This window comes from Dreissena polymorpha, chromosome 4, assembly GCF_020536995.1.
Source record: "Dreissena polymorpha isolate Duluth1 chromosome 4, UMN_Dpol_1.0, whole genome shotgun sequence".
In the NCBI taxonomy this organism is placed as follows: domain Eukaryota; kingdom Metazoa; phylum Mollusca; class Bivalvia; order Myida; family Dreissenidae; genus Dreissena; species Dreissena polymorpha.
In genome coordinates, this window is record NC_068358.1 from 57,414,582 (window position 1) to 57,436,690 (window position 22,109).

Consider the following 22,109-nt stretch of genomic DNA (forward strand, 5'->3'; position numbering starts at 1 on the left):
AGTGGCGATACAATCTTTCTATTTGCGAAAACAAATGGCGATTAATCAATTAGGTATGGCTGGTCAATAGAGCTCTGCCATTAGTTTCCCCATTTACAGGTCTTGCAAGGTTGACCAATCAAATGGACAGCCAGGAGCATTTAGACTTCTTGGAATTGTTCTTGATTAGTTGCCATTTAACAATGCTTGTGCAAAATTCGATGGTCCATTAAAACAACTCTTGTTTACTAATATATCTTAATAATTGAAATGCAGCCTATTGAAATCAAACACCCATTTCAGACTCTTATAGAAATTATGTCAACAGTAATGGGGCTTAACAGTTATTATCCCCCGCCAGAGGCGGAGGGATATTGTTTTTGCGTTGTCCGGCCGGCCGTCCGGCACTTTTGTGTCCGGAGCCATATCTTGGAAGTTCTTTGGTGGATTTCATTTAAACTTGGTATGAGTATATATATGCATAAGAGGAGGATGCACGCCAAATGGCATTGTACACCATCTGTTAAAAACAGACTTATGGCCCTTTGTATCTTGAAAAAAATGCTTTTTAGTGTCCGGAGCCATATCTTGGAAGTTCTTTGGCGGATTTCATTGAAACTTGGTATGAGTATATATATGCATAAGAGGATGATGCACGCCAAATGGCATTGTACACCATCTGTTAAAAACAGACCTATGGCCCTTTGTATCTTGAAAAAATTCTTTTTACTATAGGCACTTCTGTGTCCGGAGCCATATCTTGGAAGTGCTTCGGCGGATTTCATTGAAACTTTGTATGAGTATATATATGCATAAGAGGATGATGCACGCCAAATGGCATTGTACACCATCTGTTAAAAACAGACTTATGGCCCTTTGTATCTTGAAAAAATGCTTTTTACTATAGGCATTTTTGTGTCCGGAGCCATATCTTGGAAGCGCTTTGGCGGATTTCTTTAAAGTGAATACATGTGACTAATCATGTTTCCAAAATGACACCTATGATTCCCGTACCCAATGATGAATGATTAACCATCAAAACATTTCCAGGTACGTCATGGCAGATGTTGTTTTCACTCTGCAACACTCTGAAAATTGACCGTATGTAAACGTTGAATGTTTTTGTGGAAAACGCACGACTTATTAATTCACCTAAATAAATTGTGAAGGCTTAAGAACCTTCCTTTGTCTTAGTTTTGTGTTATTGTCCTCCGTCCGTCCATCTATCATGTTCATCCGTCCAATTTGCCCCCATCCTCAAACAAAGCATATGTTGCGGGGGATACCTTGGGCCTTTCAGGCCCTCTTGTTACATGTACATTCATAGCAAGTAAGGGTCAATTGTATGAATTAAACTCGCTTAAATACATCAATAACACAACATTTATTACGCCCCCTTCGAAGAATAGGGGGTATATTGTTTTGCACATGTCGGTCCGTCCGTCCACCAGATGGTTTCCGGATGATAACTGAAGAACGCTTACGCCTAGTTTTAAAGTGTGTTTGTTTCCATGGGTTTACGTTTCCCACTTACATTCAACTATGATTTGTTTCTGATCATGATGAGCATGGGGTAGTGAGGGGTTCTAAAAAGTGAAGAGTTGATCAAACACTGAACCGAAACCACTTCTCTAAGCTGCCTCACTGCACCCTTATTCCATTGGGATTATTTGAGATAATAACACATAAGATACATGCATTCTATTGCATTCAAGACTATGTTTTAGGAAGAGTTACAATATGGCTCATATTTCTTTTTTAAGTGGCGAAAAAATAATTGAAGTGACGAATACAATTTTAACCCAGCGAGAGCCCTTCTGGTGAATTATATGATGATGATTATTTGGAATTATGACAACAGCGATGATGGTGGCAAGGATTATGATGATGATAATGGAACTACATTCACTATGGTGTTGACCAAAAAAAACTCTTTGGTTTTAAAGACTGAATTGTATACATCAAAGTGTGGTACTGCACTGACTTATGTTATGTATGTATATGCTATGCGACTATGGGCATTTCAGGCCCACTTGTTTCTAATAACATCTCAGCAGAGTTAAAAAATATTTTTGGTAAAATGCGAGATCATAAGCCACATTTACTGAACACGAGTCACAAGAGTTGCATATAACAGCTCAGTTCCTTCTAATTTCGGGTGAGAGACTTTGGGACTTCGGTCCGCTTGTATTCTTATTGGTTAATAAATAACCTTACGTGTTGACATTATTAACTTTATCACTACGTTGAGGTATTGGTATATATGAAATCGCTTGTCGAAGCAAAGTTATTTAAAAAAGCATTTGAACCCTTTGTTAATTACAATAATTATGAAAATGATAAAGCGATCGAATCATGTCCCAAGGTTCAACATATCCCTACGTTTAGTCTCAAAAGTAGTTTGTAGAAATGTAGAATGAAGTGATAGATAAAAATCTTGTTTCAAGGAGAAATAAAACAAGTTTGAAGATCGCGTTTATATAAAACCTTTCGTGAATCAAGTATATTATCAAGTATAATTAAGTATATTTTGGTTGCACACAAATAGATTGATTAGTTGGAAATTACCTAACTAAGGTATTGAATTTCATTTTCGCATAAAGTAATCTGTAGCGTTAAACAAATTTAAAGATTTATTTCGATTGCCGGGTAGATGTTTGAAGCGTTGAAGCAAGTGCGTCAATATTTACTTTTGTTACCGAGTAAGTACCGGTATATCTATCTGTCTGTGCCTAGCGACCTTAAGCCGTTTTTTCAACAAAGGACTTTCAAACGTTCTATGATCGGTAAGCTGCACTGTATATAATGTACTTGGATGCTTATTTTCATCATTACCGCCATCATATTGATTATATCTGGTGTAATTATTTGAAAGATACCATTATTACTTTATTTTGCAAATAATAACTAATAAAGTTTTTAAACGACTTTATGGTTATACAATGTATTTACGTCGTCTTGGCCATTTGGTTCAATTTAAACGTTTCATAATCCTACATTTAAAATGTTATTAATTCTACTGAAAGGTGTTAATGATAATCCGCGGATTAATTAAGAACTAGGTAACCATGTCACAATCAAACAGTGCCAATTTATAACGGATACCGTGTTCATAAGCAGGTAAAGTGATTCTTACATTTTGTTCTTGAAGTGCATATAGTTGAAAATTATAAGAATACAACTTGTAAAAGAGATAACTACACACATTTAACTAGAATTTTCGTAAGTATTAATTAAATCTATTCTCTTCATAAGAGTTTTAAATTGTATCTTCCGACTAATTAATTGACATGTTTTGTAGCTAAAAGGATATTTAAGTACAACAAATCGATCAGAATGTACCGGTATTCAATCATAGGGAATATTTATTGGTTATAAGATTTTACGCATCATGCGAAAATGGGTTTTATGTGACAAGTGAAGCTCAAGGCCATACTGCGGAAACGTTAGCGGCCACGTCAGCCCTCAGCCCCGGACTTGTCTGCGCTGATGATCCGACTTGTCTGAAACTATGCTGAGCATAGATGGCACAATGACCATTTTCGCAGGATGCATCCTATGTGTCCGAACATGTAAGGCATTGCGAATCCCGACATATTTTGATCGCTCAATGCTGCCAATGTCCAAGCAGAGTTGTCGTTCCTTGTTTTCACATACAATCTCTGCCATCACAAGAAAATCCCACCAGATTTGGTACACAAGAAAATCCTACCAGATGTGGTAGGATTTTTTCGGTTTAAGTATTATATTAATTAAAGTACTACCATTTCTTTTACATTTTGAAAGCAGTGTATAAGTTAAGCTTCATAATAAAAAAATTAATAACCTTAATTAAAAAAGTAAACATAACCGTAAAATTATTGTACCACGTAGCTAGGCTATCATCACGTGGTTGGTTATGAAGGCAGGGATTTGATCCAGATATGTTGCTTCCAGTAAAATCTCTGCGCGGAGGTTGCAATACCGACTGTACGGCTGATCTCTGCGCGGAGGTTGCAATACCGCCTGTACGGCTGATCTCTGCGCGGAGGTTGCAATACCGCCTGTACGGCTGATCTCCAGATGAATGATACATATTCTCTAATTTCGTCGAATCGAATTAATCAAATATCAAGAAACATTCAAAGCACAATTTTATTTCTCCTATGTTCCTTTAGAGCGGCATTCTATAGTTACCGGTATCTATACTTAGTTTTATTAAATTATTTGTGTGAAGCAATTAATTGGGTGTTTTTAATTAAAATGCATGGGTATTTTTAAGTAAAATGCATAAAATCTTGAAGATGCACAACAGCCGAGCTGTTTAAAACATAAATTATTTTAAGTGAGCCATATACATTATTGTTACAATTAATATAAAACAAATAACTAATGCCACCATTCGCACGTTTATAATTCTGTTACAGATAAGAAATTGAATCCGGACACAGATAATACTCTATGCCAAACTGTGTCTTTTCTGTACTTTAGACTCGGTTGTGAATAAAGGAAAACACATTTCAACTTAATTAAAGATGCTCTTTTGATATTTGCATTTGTATTTTTCATCAAAATGCATCAAACTTTGAAGAATTTGGCAGACTTATTCCACCATTTGTACATTTAAATTATCATCCTTTTTTGAGTAACACAAATATCTATTTAACATTTTGGTGATATATTATACAATTTTAAAACATATAAGATCAATATATATCACATTAACAGTAAAATAGTTGAGAATATCACCGACGCCGTATATATGAATACTCCGGACAATTGATTTGTGTTCTTGACAAATTGCTGAAATAGGCTATTCAAACAAACGGACTATACTTTATGTTTATCTCCTCTGAAACTTCAAAGCCCGCAAGTTTGGTATTTGGTATTGTTTTGTACCTAGGTTGTTCAAATCATGTCACCACCCCCGGAAACCCGATATGCTGTGAGAAGTTGGATGTGCTAGGAGAAGTTGCCGATAGATTTCGATGAATTTCGGTAGGGTAAGTAAATCCAGTTCTATAATGATTTAAAGGCATTTTTGAATTAAACTATATTTTGGTGTATGCAAAGGAGGTATTACCATGTATGTTAGAAAAATCCTGGTTATTAATATTCATGATTTATTGAAATATGGCTATTTAAAGTCGACGATGCAGGGATTTGTCCCACATTATGCACTTTATTTACACATTTCTTTAAAGGTATGCCAGTGAAAAGTTTTTGCACCGACAATTATATTAAACAATGTCCCCGAGTAACATATCCGCCAGGGTTTCTCACAAAAATTCGTATTGGTGGAAAAATTCGACTTAACATTCAACATGTTGATGAAAAAATGATATGACACGGTGCTGTACAAAGATGTCGAGATATGACACGAGTGCAGTTCATTTATTAACTTAAAAGCTCACTATTACAGCTAATTTATGCCCACTCTGATGCATTGTAGATCATTTTCATTGAACTTTGAGGTTTTATAATTATATCCGTTATGAAGCTAAGTTAATTTCCAGCTTGTTTGTATATTTTTTTATTGTTTGATCATTGTAAATGTAAAGCAATTGATTCATACAGGTAAAAATATACGTCCGGTAGGCAATCTAAACATTTATAATAATATTTTGTGCCTATAGTTGCAATTACGGGTAGATTTTCATAATAGCACGCGAAATCTGCTAAGCATATTTCACCAGCACCCTTTCCATTCGAGTTTTTTGTTGTTTTTAGTCTTCTTTCGGTAACTAATTTATCGTCTATGATTACAATTGCATGTGCGGATGGAGTAACCCATTCATATGTTCGAGTCCGATAACCGAATAATCCGGTAGCACTATCAAGTACCATCTGCTTGTAACGTATTGTGTCGTTTTTGTGACAAATGTTGATGTATTTGACAGTTTCTTTCTTTCAGTTGATTTCAATTTTTTCTTTCAATGATATCAACTTCTTGGGACAGTAAAAGCAAGTGCAGGCAAACATGTTGACCTGAAACAAAAATATTGAGATATAGGTTATGATTTAACAGTAAATAGTGGGCAAATAGGAGAGTACGGAATACCGTTAGGGCCATCGTGGTTACACATTAAAATCCAGAGGGCGACAATCCGACAATGCGATATTACGATGACGACAGTGCGACAATACGATGACGACAATGCGATAGTACGATTACGACAGTGCGACAATACGATGGCGACAATGTGACAACGCGATAGTACGATGGCGGCAATGCGATTGTACGATGTCATAATTTGCTGAAATCTGGCTAAATATATTCCTTCAAGGCTTGGGGCTTCATCAGATGAAAAATGCGTGTTATCTATGCAAATACACATAAGAAGGAGGCGCGGATTGGGTTTTAAAAATAAATGTTTACATTTTGCATATATCATTACCAAAAAGAACGAAAAGAAACAACATTTACACGCGTGCATTGTCGGAGATGTTTGCAAATTAAGCTGTTAACTTGAAGTTATGTATAATAGATCCAAATTTAGTTTACATTTATGAAAGTCTACCCATAATTGGAACTTTAGGCAGACAATATTATTATAAATGTTTAGATTGCCAACCGGACGTATATTTTTACCTGTATGAAACATTTGCTTTACATTTACAATGATTTTCAAACAATAAAAAAAGATACAAATAAGCTGGAAATTAACTTAGCTTCATAACGGATATAATTATAAAACCTCAAAGTTCAATGAAAATGATCTACAATGAATCAGAGTGTGCATAAATCAGCTGTAATAGTGTGCTTTTAAGTTAATAAATGAACTGCACTCATGTCATATCTCGACATCTTTGTACAGCACCATGTCATATAATCTTTTCGTCAACATATTGAATGTAAAGTCGAATTTTTCCACCAATACAATTTTTTTTAAGAAACCCCGGCGGATATGTTACTCGGGGACATTATTTAATATAATTGTCGGTGCAAAAACATTTTCACTGGCATACCTTTAAAGAAATTTGTAAATAAAGTGCTAAATATGGGACAAATCCCTGCATCGTCGACTTTAAATAGCCATATTTCAATTAATCCTGAATATTAATAACCAGGATTTTTCTAAAATACATTGTAATACCTCCTTTGCATACACCAAAATATATTTTAATTCAAAAATGCCTTTAAACAATTACAGAACTGGATTTACCTACCTTACCGAAATTCATCGAAATCTATCGGCAACTTCTCCTAGCACATCCAACTTCTCACAGCATATCGGGTTTCCGGGGGTGGTCCCCGGGTTCACAAAATCCACAATTTGTTATACTTTCACATAGTGCGAATGGTAGGCTTATATGATATGGTGTTAAATTTCAAGGTATAAATAGCAGGGTGATTTATCCGCGTCCCGTTCATCCCGTTCATCCGTATCCTGGGTCCTAACGAAACCACTGATGAGTACGAGTACATGGTATTTATTGTGAAATAAGCAATTTAAATTTGCATTTTTGCCAAGATGCCTCTTCTGTCTTGAGACGACCGTACGAACAACTTGTGTCGATGGTACGTAAACATTGTGTTGTTTGTGCTGTAGAAAAAAAACGCTATTCGCATGGTCATCGTAAATTCACCATAATATCATTTAACGTAAATCGCACGATTCACAAACACAAAGATGCGTTCTGTTCTTACAGGGACTTACTTGCGAAGACCCATATCGACGGTAAATGCCCTTACAAACTAAACACATTTTTTATTTACGAAACGTACGGGGTTTTCTCGTGTGGTTTTAAAATCATGCTTGAAGGGAGACAACACCATTACAGTCAGGCACATTCAATCGGCGAGTTAATCGGCCCAATAATTAACTATGTGCGTGTAGCTGTAAAAAAGTCAATGCAATATTACCCGTATTAAAAATCTGGACCCAGTTGCTCAAAACATTAACTTCAAGTTAGGCTAACAACATGTAAAATGCATACTTGAAAATTAAGTGCGCATACTTAATTTGGAGTAAGCATAGATCGCATAATTTAAATACATGTATTTAATTTAAATTTATAATCTGATAAAATGTTATCGGTGGTGAATTTCATAGTTTCGAGCAATTCAGAGAGACAATTAACCCTTTGCATCCTGGGAAATTTGTCGTCTGCTTAAATGTCGTATGCTGAATTTCTAAAATCAGCATTTACTTTCGATTTTTTTTCAAAGAATACTATCCGAATAGCAAACAGTTTGGATCCTGATGAGACGCCAGCTCAGCTGGATCCAAACTGTTTGCAAAGGCCTTCAAAATTCGGTTCCAGCACTGAAAAGGTTTAACGCAGCCTTACATTAGATTCCGAATTGGCGTCGGGATGCGTTTGTAAGCAAGAACGATTAACGTGCGACTGTTCTTAGACGTACACAAATAGGCAGTATCGGACCAAATATGGCTCTTCTAGTATGTACTGTCAATATCCCTTGGTACACATGGTTTTTATTATGATATTAATACACATACTATTCAGAATTATTACGGTTATTGCAAATTTTAAATTAATGTTAACACCAAAAGTTGCGTCCCATTGTTAGCTAAAATTATTGAAGGCTCTTTAAATAACCAACATATTCCGTACATATACAAAGTAAACCAATACTTGGACCCCTCCCAACCCTACCTTTATAGGCCTATTACTAAAAACGTACTGTTATATGGTTTATTTGTCAAATTACACGAATTTAAAGTTAAGTCAAGCAAGTTCAAGTTGATACAATCAGGAAGAAATAAGACATCAAAAAATCAAAAGCGGTCATATATAGATTATGGAGATACATGCAATAAAGTTAGATATAACAAATCAACAAATCTAAAAGCAATATTTGCCTGACAATCGAATACCAGATATATTTGAGGGCTAGTGAGACACTTCAACATGCTATCAGGGCGTCATGTTCGTACTGCGAGTTGAAGTGACATCGATTATGCTTAAAGGGACATCATCTGTTAATCTTCAACAATAAAAAAAAACTAAATTTAAAGTTCTTTTGACGCTATGATACTGTTTTTTCTCAAATGCCAATCGTTTGCATGTTAATAAATTACTCGTCAATGTTATTAATCACTATACTCAATTGTAATGCATATGCAAATGAATCCACAATTGTATTCATGCACTGCACGCAAATTGCATGCGTATGCAATTTGATCTCAAAGTTAATCTAATAAACGTCTCAAATACCCATTGCATGCAAATTAACCCACACTTTTATCCATTCTCCCGCACTCAAATCCAAGGAGAATTGTGGGAAAAACACAATTAGAATAGAAATCAAGCACGGAATCTACTTTTAAATGCCTGTTTAGAATTTAAACAACATATTTTATAACGTTCACATTGTTTCTATTGTATTTTGTGATATAACCCCAACTGTATTTATGCAGACTTTAATGTTTAATAATCACTTAATTACTACGTAATTTATCATAGATAAAGTCTGTTCATGTTAGAATACGTTTCAGTTTACTGGTAGATTAACCTCGTTTATCCTAACATACACGTTATGGATCAAAGTTGTCACTTATTCGATGATAAATATGGTGACAAAGTCGCGGGGAATGCATAACTCCGTGTCTTGTCAAATTAACTTTTCAATAGATCGCTACATGTACCCATCGAATCCCGCAAACAGAGCGAACCTAGTACTTATATTGCCATAATTGCCTTCAAAACTGTGTACGGCTAGTTTTAAATAACAATTGTAGAAATATCTGCAATTGTCAAAATAATGCCAAAGTGACATACACGTATAACATTAATAAAACCATTGCAATTATGCGTTGTGATTTTAATATGGTATAACCTCATGCCACAAAAATGTCTATATTTTAATATGTTTACAACATTTAGCGATATCATACTAGTTTGATTAGATATACGACTCACCGTGTCACATAATAACATGAACAAAACAATCCTGCATACATTGAAGTATATGATCTTTCGAATCTGGTATTAATATACAGAAATGTTAAGTGTTTGTTTTCTTGTCACAACTCACACATGTAACCAAGATATGTTTAACCCTTTCAGTGCGGGAACCGAATTTTGAAGGCCGTTGCAAACAGTTTGGATCCAGATGAGACGCCATAGAACGTGGCGTCTCATCAGGATCCAAACTGTTTGCTATTCTGATAATATTCTTTGAAAAAAATCGAAGAAAATGCTCATTTTAGAAATTCAGCAGACGGCATTTTAGGCAGACGACAAATTTCCCAGCATGCAAAGATTAAATCACTATTGCCATATGAGCCTCGTATTGGGGAAAACTGGGCTTAATGCATACATGTGCGTGAAGTGTCAGTGCGCACAGGCTAATTTGGGACTTAGTATGTCCCTTGATATTACGTGTGGTTTTGAATACAAGGTATTAATTTGAGAGAGTGTGAATTTTGTATGTCGTTGTAATCACGAGTGGTTTTGAAAACAAGGTATTAATTTAAAAGAGTGTGACTTTTGTATGTCACTTGTAATCACGCGTGGTTTTGAATACACGGGTATTAATTTGAGAGAGTGTGAATTTTGTATGTCACGTGTTACCACGAGTGGTTTTCAATACAATGTATTATTTGAGCGAGTGTGAGTTGTGTATGTCACTTGTTATTACATGTGGTTTCGAATACAATGTATTAATTTGAGCGAGTGTGACAATTGTATGTAACTTGTTATTACATGTGATTTTTGAATGCAAGGTATTAATTTGTGAGAGTTTGACTTCTGAAACAGATCCTACGCGCAGAGCTAACGGGGACAGGTCTGGAGATGGGAACATCGTACAAGGCGCTCAGAAAAATCAAGTTAGGAAAGCTGAACGGCAATGAAGGTAAGTAACATGATATATTTTTCGATACTTCTGTGTTTGTTTACTGATAATGCGTTTGTTACATATAAGTATAATTTTTTTTTCTATAATAAGTATACAGTATTAATTTATGAATTCTTATATATGTACAGTTATACTGTACTCGTGACAATATATGAACTTTTACATGATGCTTATCGGGTTTTGCAGCTCTGTACATCGAATAGTGGACTCCTCGCCTTGTACATTGGGCTGTCGGATATTTAATTGCGCTGTCGATTTTTAAAACTTATTATTTATTACCGGAAATATATACGTACACAAGTTATAAAAACTTAGTTTTTTTATTATACGCGTAAAATAAAAAAGCTAATTTACTTTTGCTATGCAAAGTCTTACAATTTTATTCGACAAATTATCCTACAAAGGGACACAGCTATCAATTTCAATATATCAATATATGTCCCTCACTTATAACGAGTTATTGCACTTTGTAATACTATCCCTAGGCCTGATTGTGAACACGTTAATTGAATTTCTTTTTAAAGTAAAGCCAGTGATCAAACTTTAATTATTAGTTTTCAATTGATATTGCTCTTTCAACCTCCCGTATTCTATACAGACGATGCTATTAACAAGTTTTCAACCCCACAATAGTATTATATGAACTCTGATTTTTGATGGGTTATTGAATTTGTATTATGTTATGGCTGTTATAGTTTTATCTATTCAATATTTTAATTGACTTACAAAATGTATTTGCAAACTGTTTACAACCCAACCATTATTTGAGAAGATGGTCTTTAAAGCATTTTCTCAAGATAAAGTTGATCTTTAAAATAGGATTCTGTAAGAAACTGTGAAATGAGCTTCAGAACATTTTCTTTTGAATGGAAGCCTTAGACTGTAAGTGAATTTGCTGTTATTGTCTTTTAATTTGAAATCCGCATTATAAGTAACAAACCACTGTTCAACGCTCACTGTTGAGTTGCATATCAGCGTCGAAATTTACATTTACTAGTCTATCGAATGCTTTTTAATATGTTCATGTGCTTTAAATGCATCTATATTCTACAAAAGGACGTGACGTTTCAATGATTTCTCGAAAATTATTTATCATAGTTCGATGCTATTCATTACTATAATATAACACATTAATGATGTCAAATATCGGATATCTACAATTTTCCATTATACAAAATGTAATACGCTTGTTTCCTTGTTAATGTGTCTTTCTGTAAGCCTGAATTTAAGACGTAATACGATACCGAGCAATACAATCCACATGAAGTCTAACAATACATACATACATAAGAATTTAAAACTCTTAATGTTATTCAAACGTTTTTCAAAAGAAAAGTATATGTATATATGACAATAAGAAATTCCCCGTAATTGATTATTCCCTATGTGCTTTAACAATTCCTTTTGAAAAACTACCAAAATCGCTTAAATGTAATCAATTGATAACGGAACAAGAAAGAATAAAAGTGCATGAAGAGGTAGGCACGCATCTACATAAAATGTGACCCCAGCGCAATGTGGCTTGAATAATTGATAATTTCAATTGTTGTTCGGAGAAATACCATTGGCAACGGTAATTAAGTTTTCTGTTTTTACAGCATTGCATTGTACAAGTATACTGGCGGTGTATATACGTAGAGTAACTTTGGACCAAAGTTTGGTGATTGATACACTTCTAGTATGATTATACACCTGATGTTTATGTATTATAAAGAAATCGGATCGGAGACACTATTTAAACATTCGACGAGTTTCTTATTGGATTACCAAAAAAACCGGATGGATGCAATAATACTACTACCGGTAACTGAAGATGCGCTATGCAATATTGACCATTTTAGACGATTTCGAGACTAACAAACTTTTTACTTTATCCATCAAATGAGCCGCGTTCTGATAAAACTGGGCTTAATGCATGAGCGTAAGTGTCGTCCCAGATTAGCATGAGCAGTCCGCACAGGCTAATCAGGGGCGACACTTTCCGCTTTTATGACATTTTTAGTGTAAAGGAAGTCCCTCCTTACCGAAAATCAAATTTAGGCGGAAAGTGTCGTCCCTGATTAGCCTGTGCGGACTGCACAGGCTAATCTGGGATGACACTTTGCGCACATGCATTAAGCCCAGCTTTCTCAGAACAAGGCTCAAATAGTTAGTTGTTAGGCAAGCATATAAAGTGTACTTTTATGAAAATTTTAAAAACACTAATTTAAACGTCTGAATTAGTTGAATCTGGATTGTCCCAGTACATACAGCCATTTGACCGTATGGCCGACTGTCAATCCACCGTAAAGATTTAATGACAACTATTACACAATTAAAGATCGTTGGACTTTTCATTAAGTCTATGCCTTGTTTGGTCAATTCAATACTTTGTGACAAAAGGCAAAGTTTAAATACACAAAATCAATTCTGTCCAAAACAAGTGATGTCATTAATGGATTACGGGATTATTCTTTCAATCATTATTGTCACAAGGGATTGTTAAAACCTCTTGCAAATATTATTGCAAATTTGTTTTAAAGATATAATGACTTTAATCTCGGTGTGTATATTTATTGTCGCAAAACAAGTTATTTAATGAATTTAAGGATAAGTATTTAAAATTCCCATAAACGGTTTTGACGACTCATAAGTATGGAAGCGCCAAGATGCCATAGTAATGTTTGTTTTCAATAATAAAAAAACAATGCTATATTTCACCGATAAGATCGCTAGATAGATAGTCCTGCTTTTGAATACTAAATTATAACTACGAGATGCAATGAACACATTTCAATAAATTCCATTTTCGCCTGACATGGTAGTTACACCTTATTAGAATTTATGTACCTCAAATTTATGGCACAGTATCTCGAAATTGGCATATGCTCAATGCCAATTAGTATTAATTATCTTGAAATTTGGATATATTTGTCTTGATAGGGACAGTGTGTATATTCCGATGGTAAGGTAACCTAGTATACCATTACCGTTAACATAGACGGTGGCACTTAGACTCTTCCATACGTCCGCTTTGTACATTTCTTTTAGAAATGCCAAATTCTACGACTAATTACCTTTCGTCTCATTCATCAAATAAGCAAACACTCTTGTCGTAAAATACAGCCAGTCTTTAATCACTCGAGTGTCTTATAAATTAATCTCGGCGCTGATTAAGTATCTTGGGCAAACACAGGATTAAAAGGCCGAGGTTAAAGGCTGTGACACCGTCTCTCCCTTGTTTCACCAGACGACAATTGGAACACACACTCGGGTAGATGCAGACGACAAGTTATGTAGTCTGCATTTCCTAGTTTTCGTTTTTTTGAAAACAGTAAATTGGATTAAAATATGTAAATTTATTACGTTTGGACGTATCTACTTGAAAGAGAATACGATACATTTAATGGATTAAGTGATTTGTACATTTAAATTGTTACATCGTATACTGAAAGATAAAACGGATTTTCTAATTAATGATACAAATAATGAGAATATGTAAAGGGATAAAATCCTGCAATATTTCAAGTCGTTATTTAAATGTGCAGGATTTACATCTATTGCGGTGGATATTTTCTATCAGACTGAATTGCATGCAATAATAAAATACATTTTAATGACTGCGTATCTATAAACGCCTATAAAAATGAAAGAAACGTTTAAGTCATTTGAGGACAAAATCAAGTGAAAGTTTACGAAAATATATAAATTACTTTTCCCTTTTTCATTTAACTGGTTTTGGTGTGAAGACGTACACTATTGGAAAGCGAATAGTTTACAAACATGGCTGTGATTTATACAGTTTAATTGCATTTTTATAATCTCTATTCAACTGTACCACAGCAAATCGAATCGATTTGAATGCTTTCATTCTCACATTGTGTTTGATTACTGATCTATATGGATTCAAAATAGGAGAGCTCGTTGATTTTACTAAAGCAAATTTATCAACTTGTAATATCGGCATCAGCATTCGTCGTCGCAGTGGGGTGTTGACAGGGAAACACGGACGCTGAGCGGGAGTTACACGAAATGAAAATGCTCTTCCCGGGTAATTTTATGGGGAAGGGAGCGATTCCTCGGGAAGGCGTAGTGAGTGTTAAAGGATTTAACCCGAGTCCGGAAATTTACACAAATGGAGAGATTCGAACCGGGCGCGAAAATACGACAGCGGATGAGGAGGTTGTGAAATGGCGCCCGTTTTGGCAGCGAGGACAAACGACGCTTCAAGAGTTGAACGAAATCATGAAGGAGCGCGAAAAACGTAACGCTAAACACTATGGTAATTCTGGATTTATAAAGAAAACCAAACTCTATCATAGTAACGTTGATCTGACTAGTTCAGTAAAAGTAAACAAGCGCGTGAAAATATCGAAGTATGCGTCGACCCAGGGTCTGCATCATACGAAAGGCGCCAAGAAGTCTAGTAGGAGGGCTCGGGGTGGCGACGGTTTTGTTACCGCACGCCTGTCCACAACAACAAGTTCGCTCAACCTCCCAATCATTGACCCGGAAGAAGGTATCATTTCCGCTGCACAGTCCCGAAATGGGAGTGCCGCCTCGTCCGTTCAGGCAGGCAAAACAAACATAAACGGCCTAACGTCCGCTCAGAATGGGAACACCGCCGTTATGGACACCGATGAGAGCGACACGGACGCGGACGACGACGTATACATGTCGGACGACGATCCGGAAGTGTCGAGGCGGAACCTCGACAAGGCCGGCGACTACATCGTGGAACACGACTGGATACTAAAGGAAAACCTCGCGAAAGAGGCGCGTCGCGTGTCCGTTTTGCATAACCGTGTTAAAATTGTGCTTCCAGACGACGACCCCCTGGAGACAATCAAAACCCGGATGGAGGAGATTAACATGATGGTTAAGCCGCGGGCGGAGCTCGGTAACTTCCTCAACACCATAGACCCTGCCCAGAGGAACAGAATCATGGTGAGTGGGACTAGTATATATACTTAATGACGGCACACGAATAGTTAACTACTTGTCGCTTTATATCAGCTAGATGCAAATTCCACCGATACACGCTGTTTAATCTACAAGTTTATAAATAAAACACATCACACTATCAGTATTCAGCAGTAAACGATTATTTAAAAGAAACCTATACAATAAATTGGACACGCAATACCTGTCAATAAATTGGACAAGCAATACACGTATATTAAATTCCTTCATTGCGTATCTACGTTTTTTGGTCTAAAGTTCAAGTTCAAATGATTCGACAAACACTTTAATTCCCCAAAATGCACAAACCAATAACTGTACTGCAACGAACTCCGTTTCACCCAGCTTACAACCATATAAAATAATCGTCATTGGATATTCACAGATTAAAACAAAATCAATGGACCACCATTTTGTATTTAAATGACACTTGCATAAAAAGCATAATCCGATTACACGTATATGAACTGTGGTGATTAAATACAACTTGATTAGTTTTCAACCGAAATTCCCCCATAGAGGTCAATCATCTGTGTGTAACGGGCGTCTCCAATTAAAATTGAATTCTAAAAGAAATACCTGCGTCATAGTATTTATGTGCTAATAGCAGTGCTTTGCGCATCTCATGATCCGACCACCGCATAGAAACTATCACCTAAGTACGTATGATGCCTTCAAGAATATTGTCATGACTACCATATACAACTGTCAGTTAAGCACATATGATGACTTCAAGAATATTGTCATGAATACTACATGAAACTGTAAGCTTTGATAATATGATGGCTTCAAGAATATTGTCATGAATACCATATACAACTGTCAGTTAAGCACATATGATGACTTCAAGAATATTGTCATGAATACCACATGAAACTGTAAGCTATGCAACTATGATGGCTTCAAGAATATTGTCATGAATACCACATGAAACTGTAAGCTATGCAAATATGATGGCTTCAAGAATATTGTCATGAATACCATATACAACTGTCAGCTAAGCACATATTATGACTTCGAGAATATTTTTATGACTACCGCATTAAACTTTCACTGTAATCACATGGTGACTGCAAATATATTGTCATCACTACTTTAAACATCTTTTACGTAGGCTCATGGTAATGCACATGCATTTTCATGACTTCCACCAAAGTTGTGAAGTTAGTTCATATTTGACTGCAAATATATTTTCTTTACAACCACATACAATTGACACATGTATAAGCTCATGGTGGTTGAAATACATGTATATTGCCATGGCTTCCACACACAACTGTCATTAAGTTAACGGTAACTGCAAATAGATTGCCATGACCAAATCATACAATTGCTATTGATAAAATCGCGGTAACTGGATATATATTGTATATCTGTCTCATTCAACTCTCTCACGTACAATCGTGGTAACTGCACATATATTTCCATGACTACCACCAGCAACTGTCACACGGAAGTGCATGTGAATGCATATTTATTATCATGATTACCATGGTTAAGTGTCACTTGAACGTGCATGGAACTATAAATATATTGACATGACTATCTCAAATAACTGTCACACATTAGATCCACCACATCACTTCAAATTAATTGGCACTACTACCATGTTCGTGAAAAAGGAAAATACATAAAATTAAAAACATAACCATATGCTTATTAGATAGCAAACACTGAAACAAAAGCGAGACACACTTGTTCAGTTGGTCAAGGTCGTAAATACATGTTTAGTACATTAGTTTAGTACTTATTGTACCAAACTGCACAGTGTACGTTATTATCCGACTTACAAAGGAAACAAACACACAAGTTAATGTTTGCATACAATAACAAATAAAAGTGAGTGTCTGTCCATGTGGGTATATTTGCTTATACTTGAGATCTATTTCCGGTCGTCTGCCGGCAAAAAATAATCAATATTGTATTGTTTTATTTATAGATTGCATATAATATTTTCCATATTTGAGAATTATTTATCAGCAATTATATGACTTAAATGCATATTTTGGTATTCGTCTTGAAGGGTTGCTTTGGTTTTATATCAAGTTCTTAAGCTGAAGTGTTTTACAAACTAAGGTGTTTCCTGGTACAACACGTTTTGGTCAGTCATATATGCCTGTACAGGTTTCTTAAAATATAACAAATTCACAATTATCTTTAAGTATGTTCTTTAAATTCTAACCTGAAAACAGTGATGATAACTGCACGTTTTCTTTGCGGATGTAGTAACTTTAGTGGGGTTACCTCGTCGCAGACAAAACACATAAAATGTCGGATATTTTTGTACAACAGAGATACACTTAATTATTCTAAAACCGCCGGATATTACCAGTTTACGACCGAAATATCAGAGCATACAAGAATGTTTAATAGCTGTGAAAAGAATTTTATGGGAATTTGATTGGTCGGTTTATGCCAACTCATTTAAATAGTTAATTACAGCTATGCAATATCTGTTTGTTTTAGGCGTTCTACATGGTATTGTTCGGTTAAGTCTTTTCTTGATGTTTTAAATCAATACAGCTGATTGAAATGAGATTTCATTGAGATCTTCGCACACATGAAGTTAATAAATAAAATGTTATCCTGAACGTTTGCAGCAATTTGTTCGAAAGTATTATCATTAAAGTTTACAAGTGCATGTATTTAAACTTCTATAGACGTGTTATGCATGAACTGTTCTAAATAACACCTATATATTTATATATCTTCGAGTGAAATTAAACAAAAGAACGTCGGTTCATTGCATGTGCATGCACTTACTTCGGGCAATTTTGTCTCATTTTGACTAAGGCATATTAAGTCCTATTAATATTTTAATATTTGCAAAGCAGCAGACGATGTTCTAAATTGTTTGAAATGTGTCCTTAATCAAACATGGGCTGTCTGACGAAAATACTCTCACGGACAAAAATCGAATATTATCGACATAGCAGCTGATTTTTTTAGATGATTATTATTTCAACTATTTGGCAAATATTTGCCAACCATAGGTTCAGTTGACGGCTTTACCAGACCAGGACTGGTTAGGTATGCCATCATATTGCGATTCTCATGCACTTCGCCATTCTATTAAAAGCTCAAATGGGAAGATTGTTTGTAAAACATTTTCATTAAGTTCCATTTGAAGAGCTTTTGATCTGCCTAAATTTTCGAGCACACGTATTAAAGTCTCTTTATACGATTTAATCAATTATAGGTTGTTTACTCAAATTTCTGTGAATATATAGTTTGAGACTTAGTCCATTGAATCTATACTAATTGTTAAATTATAAGAAAATACAATTTAAAAAATAGAAACATGTTTCATTTACGTTTAATCGAAAAAAGAATACACGCTCTATAGAGCGTGATTTTAATTTCAATCTAGCTGAACTATCTATTTATCGACAGTACAATTAAACGTTTAGAATCTCTTTAAATTGTACAATACTTATAAATGAGTTTGATTTAATATAGAAAACATATAAGCTTGTTGACGGTGAACGTTATCGACCTATTTCACATATTTTATATTATTTATATTTTATTAATGCGAAACACATGGTATTGTTCCTCTTTGCTTCAATGCTTTAAACGAATTGCAGTTACGTAAGCGACATCACTAGTTATCAACATATAAAACGGGGAAAAAATTAATGTTATTGATTACTGATTGTGTTTTCTGGTGATCAGAACATATAAAGATGTCTTCATGTTTTCTGCAAGTTTTCTTTTAAAAAATATTTCTGAATGTTTGCCTCAATGGTTTCTTGTGCAGTTTTGAGTACACGACAGCAATACTTGCGGTTGAATGTTGTGTTTACCGCATGCCATGGAATCTAGTTCCCGCCAATGAAAATGGTGTATGACAATGTTTGCACATTAAAGATTCAAACAAGTCAATATTCCATCCAAACACATGGTTGTAAGCTAAAGGTTAAATGTGACAACGATATTATCGCCTATTTACCTTTTTACTCACCAGGGCCTTCTATAAACACCATTATCTCGACGTGGCGATTTATAATTAATTAAATAAATTATTAATTATAAATTAATTAATTAAACGCCCAATTGTCTCAAATAATATCGACATGCTTTCAACGTTTATGTCATGGGATTTTCGTGCGATTGATGCATGTTAAATCGGCAATAAAGTTGATGCCATATTTAATTGAATTTTAAATCTGATATTTAATATTCGTAATAGATTTTCCATCAATATCGTTTGCAATTATCATCGGCTTTTGTATTACTTGTAATTTTATAATATTCGCATATGTATTCATTCAGGCAGATTATATTTTACGGTATTTACTTACCGTCTATCTGCATTCACTTCTTGTAATATTATTTCAAATATTATCTTCTATATGGATAATCTAGATTACAAGTTTTACACAACACTTGTGAATGTTCCCTTGTTGTTGCAGAAATACAAACATGTTGATGCTAACGACATAAAGACGAAGAAACGAAAAAACTGGAAAGTAAGAAAGCGTTCACACAAATTGCGTCCCTTGTAAGGCTTCGTAATGCTTACATGTAAAAAAATTCAATACTGAAACATTGGATGATATATGTATACCACATTCAGTATTCGTAAACCTTCTAAAGGAAAGCGTGTTAAATTAATACAAGAGTGCCAAGATGGCCCTAGTTCGCTCACCTTTTTTACAAGGCCTTGTTCGTTGCTTAGTTGAAAATTCAGTACTCCAGAGCATATTAGATTGGTTCTCTTCCGTTTACTTTTGCAGTGTGAGCATATGATTAATTCTGATAGAGAACTGTCTATTTGCATTGTTTTTTTGCATGCAAACATTTGCAAGTAATGCTAATTCCACATGTGTTTATAAGGTTTTTGGACCTCCTGTCAGGACCAAGATTTTGACCCCACATGACCCAATGTCAAACTTTGCATAGATATCATCAAGAAAAACATCCTGGTCAAGTATCATCATTATTGGACCAAAACTATGGCCTTTAGTGTGTTAACATTGGGACAAGTCTTCTGACCAAGTTTCATGAAGATTAGACAAGAAATGTGCCCTATTGAGTATTTACAAGATTTCTCCAAAGCCAAATAAGGAAAACTGCCCCGTCCAATGGCGACCATGTTTTTCAACGGACAGGAACCACTTTTGAACTCAACCAAGATATCATTAAGACAACAATGTTGACAAAGTAACATGAAGATAGGGCGTGAAATGTGACTTCTACAGTGTTTACAAGGTGTTTCTTTTTTTTGACCAAGTGACCTAATTTTCGACCCAGCATGGCCCAGTTTTGAACTCGATCGAGGTATCATTGGGACAAAATCTCTGACTAAGTTTTATGAAGATCGGAAATAAATGTGGCCTCTAGAGTGCTTACAAGGTTTCTCAATAGCCAAATAAAGAACTGCCCCGCCCACTGGCGGCCATGTTTTTCCACGGACCGGAACCACTTTTAAACTCAACCAAAATATCATTAGTACAAACATTTTGACAAAAGTTACCTGAAGATTGGGCATGAAATGTGACTTCTACAGTGTTTACAAGGTTTTTCTTTTTTTTTAACTAGTGACCTAGTTTTTAACCCGGCATGACCCAGTTTCCAACTCGACTGAGCTATCATTGGAACAAAGCTTCTGACCAAGTTTCATGAAGATCGGACAAGAAATGTGTCCTCTAGAGTGTTTACAAGGTTTCTCAATAGCCAAATAAAGAAAACTGCCCCGCCCACTGGCGGCCATGTTTTTCAACGAACCGGAACCACTTTTAAACTCAACCAAAATATCATTAAGACAAACATTTTGACAAAGTAACATGAAGATTGGACATGACATGCTACTTATACAGTGTTTACAAGGTTTTTCTCTTTTTTTTACCTAGAGACCTAGTTTTTGACCCGGCATGAACCAGTTTCGAACTCGACCGAGATTTTATTGGGACAAAGCTTCTGACCAAGTTTCATGAAGATCGGACAAGAAATGTGGCCTCTAGAGTGTTTACAAACAAATTTGAACGGACGGACGGACAGACGACGGACAAAGACCGATCACAAAAGCTCACCTGAGCAATCAGGTGAACTAAAAATCCCAACAGTTTCTGATCTTTTCGTGAATTGACGTACGCACATTTAGATGCTGCAACATAGTTAAGATTATTATTATTATTCATGTGTTTGTATTTAACCATTGTGATAACAGAAATTATAGTCTGTGGCAAAGGCAATTTAAGCCTTAGACTTATGTGTAATCTAAGATTTCATCAATATTTGCTGTTATTTGTCCATTCTAGGCGCGCGACAGGTTTATAGACGCCGTTCACAAGGTGATCCTCATGTACTGGCCATGTGAACAACGAAAGAGGTACACTTTATATAGTTCATACTTAAAAATGTCACTGTTTAACAATTT

The 22,109-nt window shown here is 35.2% G+C and overlaps 1 protein-coding gene across 3 annotated transcripts in view; it reads left to right on the forward strand.

Annotated features, from left to right (window-relative positions):
- The first annotated feature begins 2,725 nt into the window (after nucleotides 1-2,725).
- The window catches only part of LOC127878895 (uncharacterized), a 37,256-nt gene continuing 17,872 nt past the window's right edge, over nucleotides 2,726-22,109 (forward strand). The window contains exons 1-5 of one of the 3 annotated variants that reach the window (XM_052425427.1): nucleotides 2,726-2,765; nucleotides 10,687-10,783; nucleotides 15,591-15,712; nucleotides 20,143-20,199; nucleotides 21,991-22,061. In XM_052425427.1, the coding sequence (XP_052281387.1) occupies nucleotides 10,723-10,783; nucleotides 15,591-15,712; nucleotides 20,143-20,199; nucleotides 21,991-22,061 (311 nt within the window). In that variant the 5' untranslated portion in view covers nucleotides 2,726-2,765; nucleotides 10,687-10,722. Of the gene's footprint in view, nucleotides 2,766-2,842; nucleotides 3,100-10,686; nucleotides 10,784-14,032; nucleotides 15,713-20,142; nucleotides 20,200-21,990; nucleotides 22,062-22,109 lie in introns of those variants that run through there. The other 2 variants (XM_052425428.1, XM_052425425.1) reach the window with 2 other exon arrangements.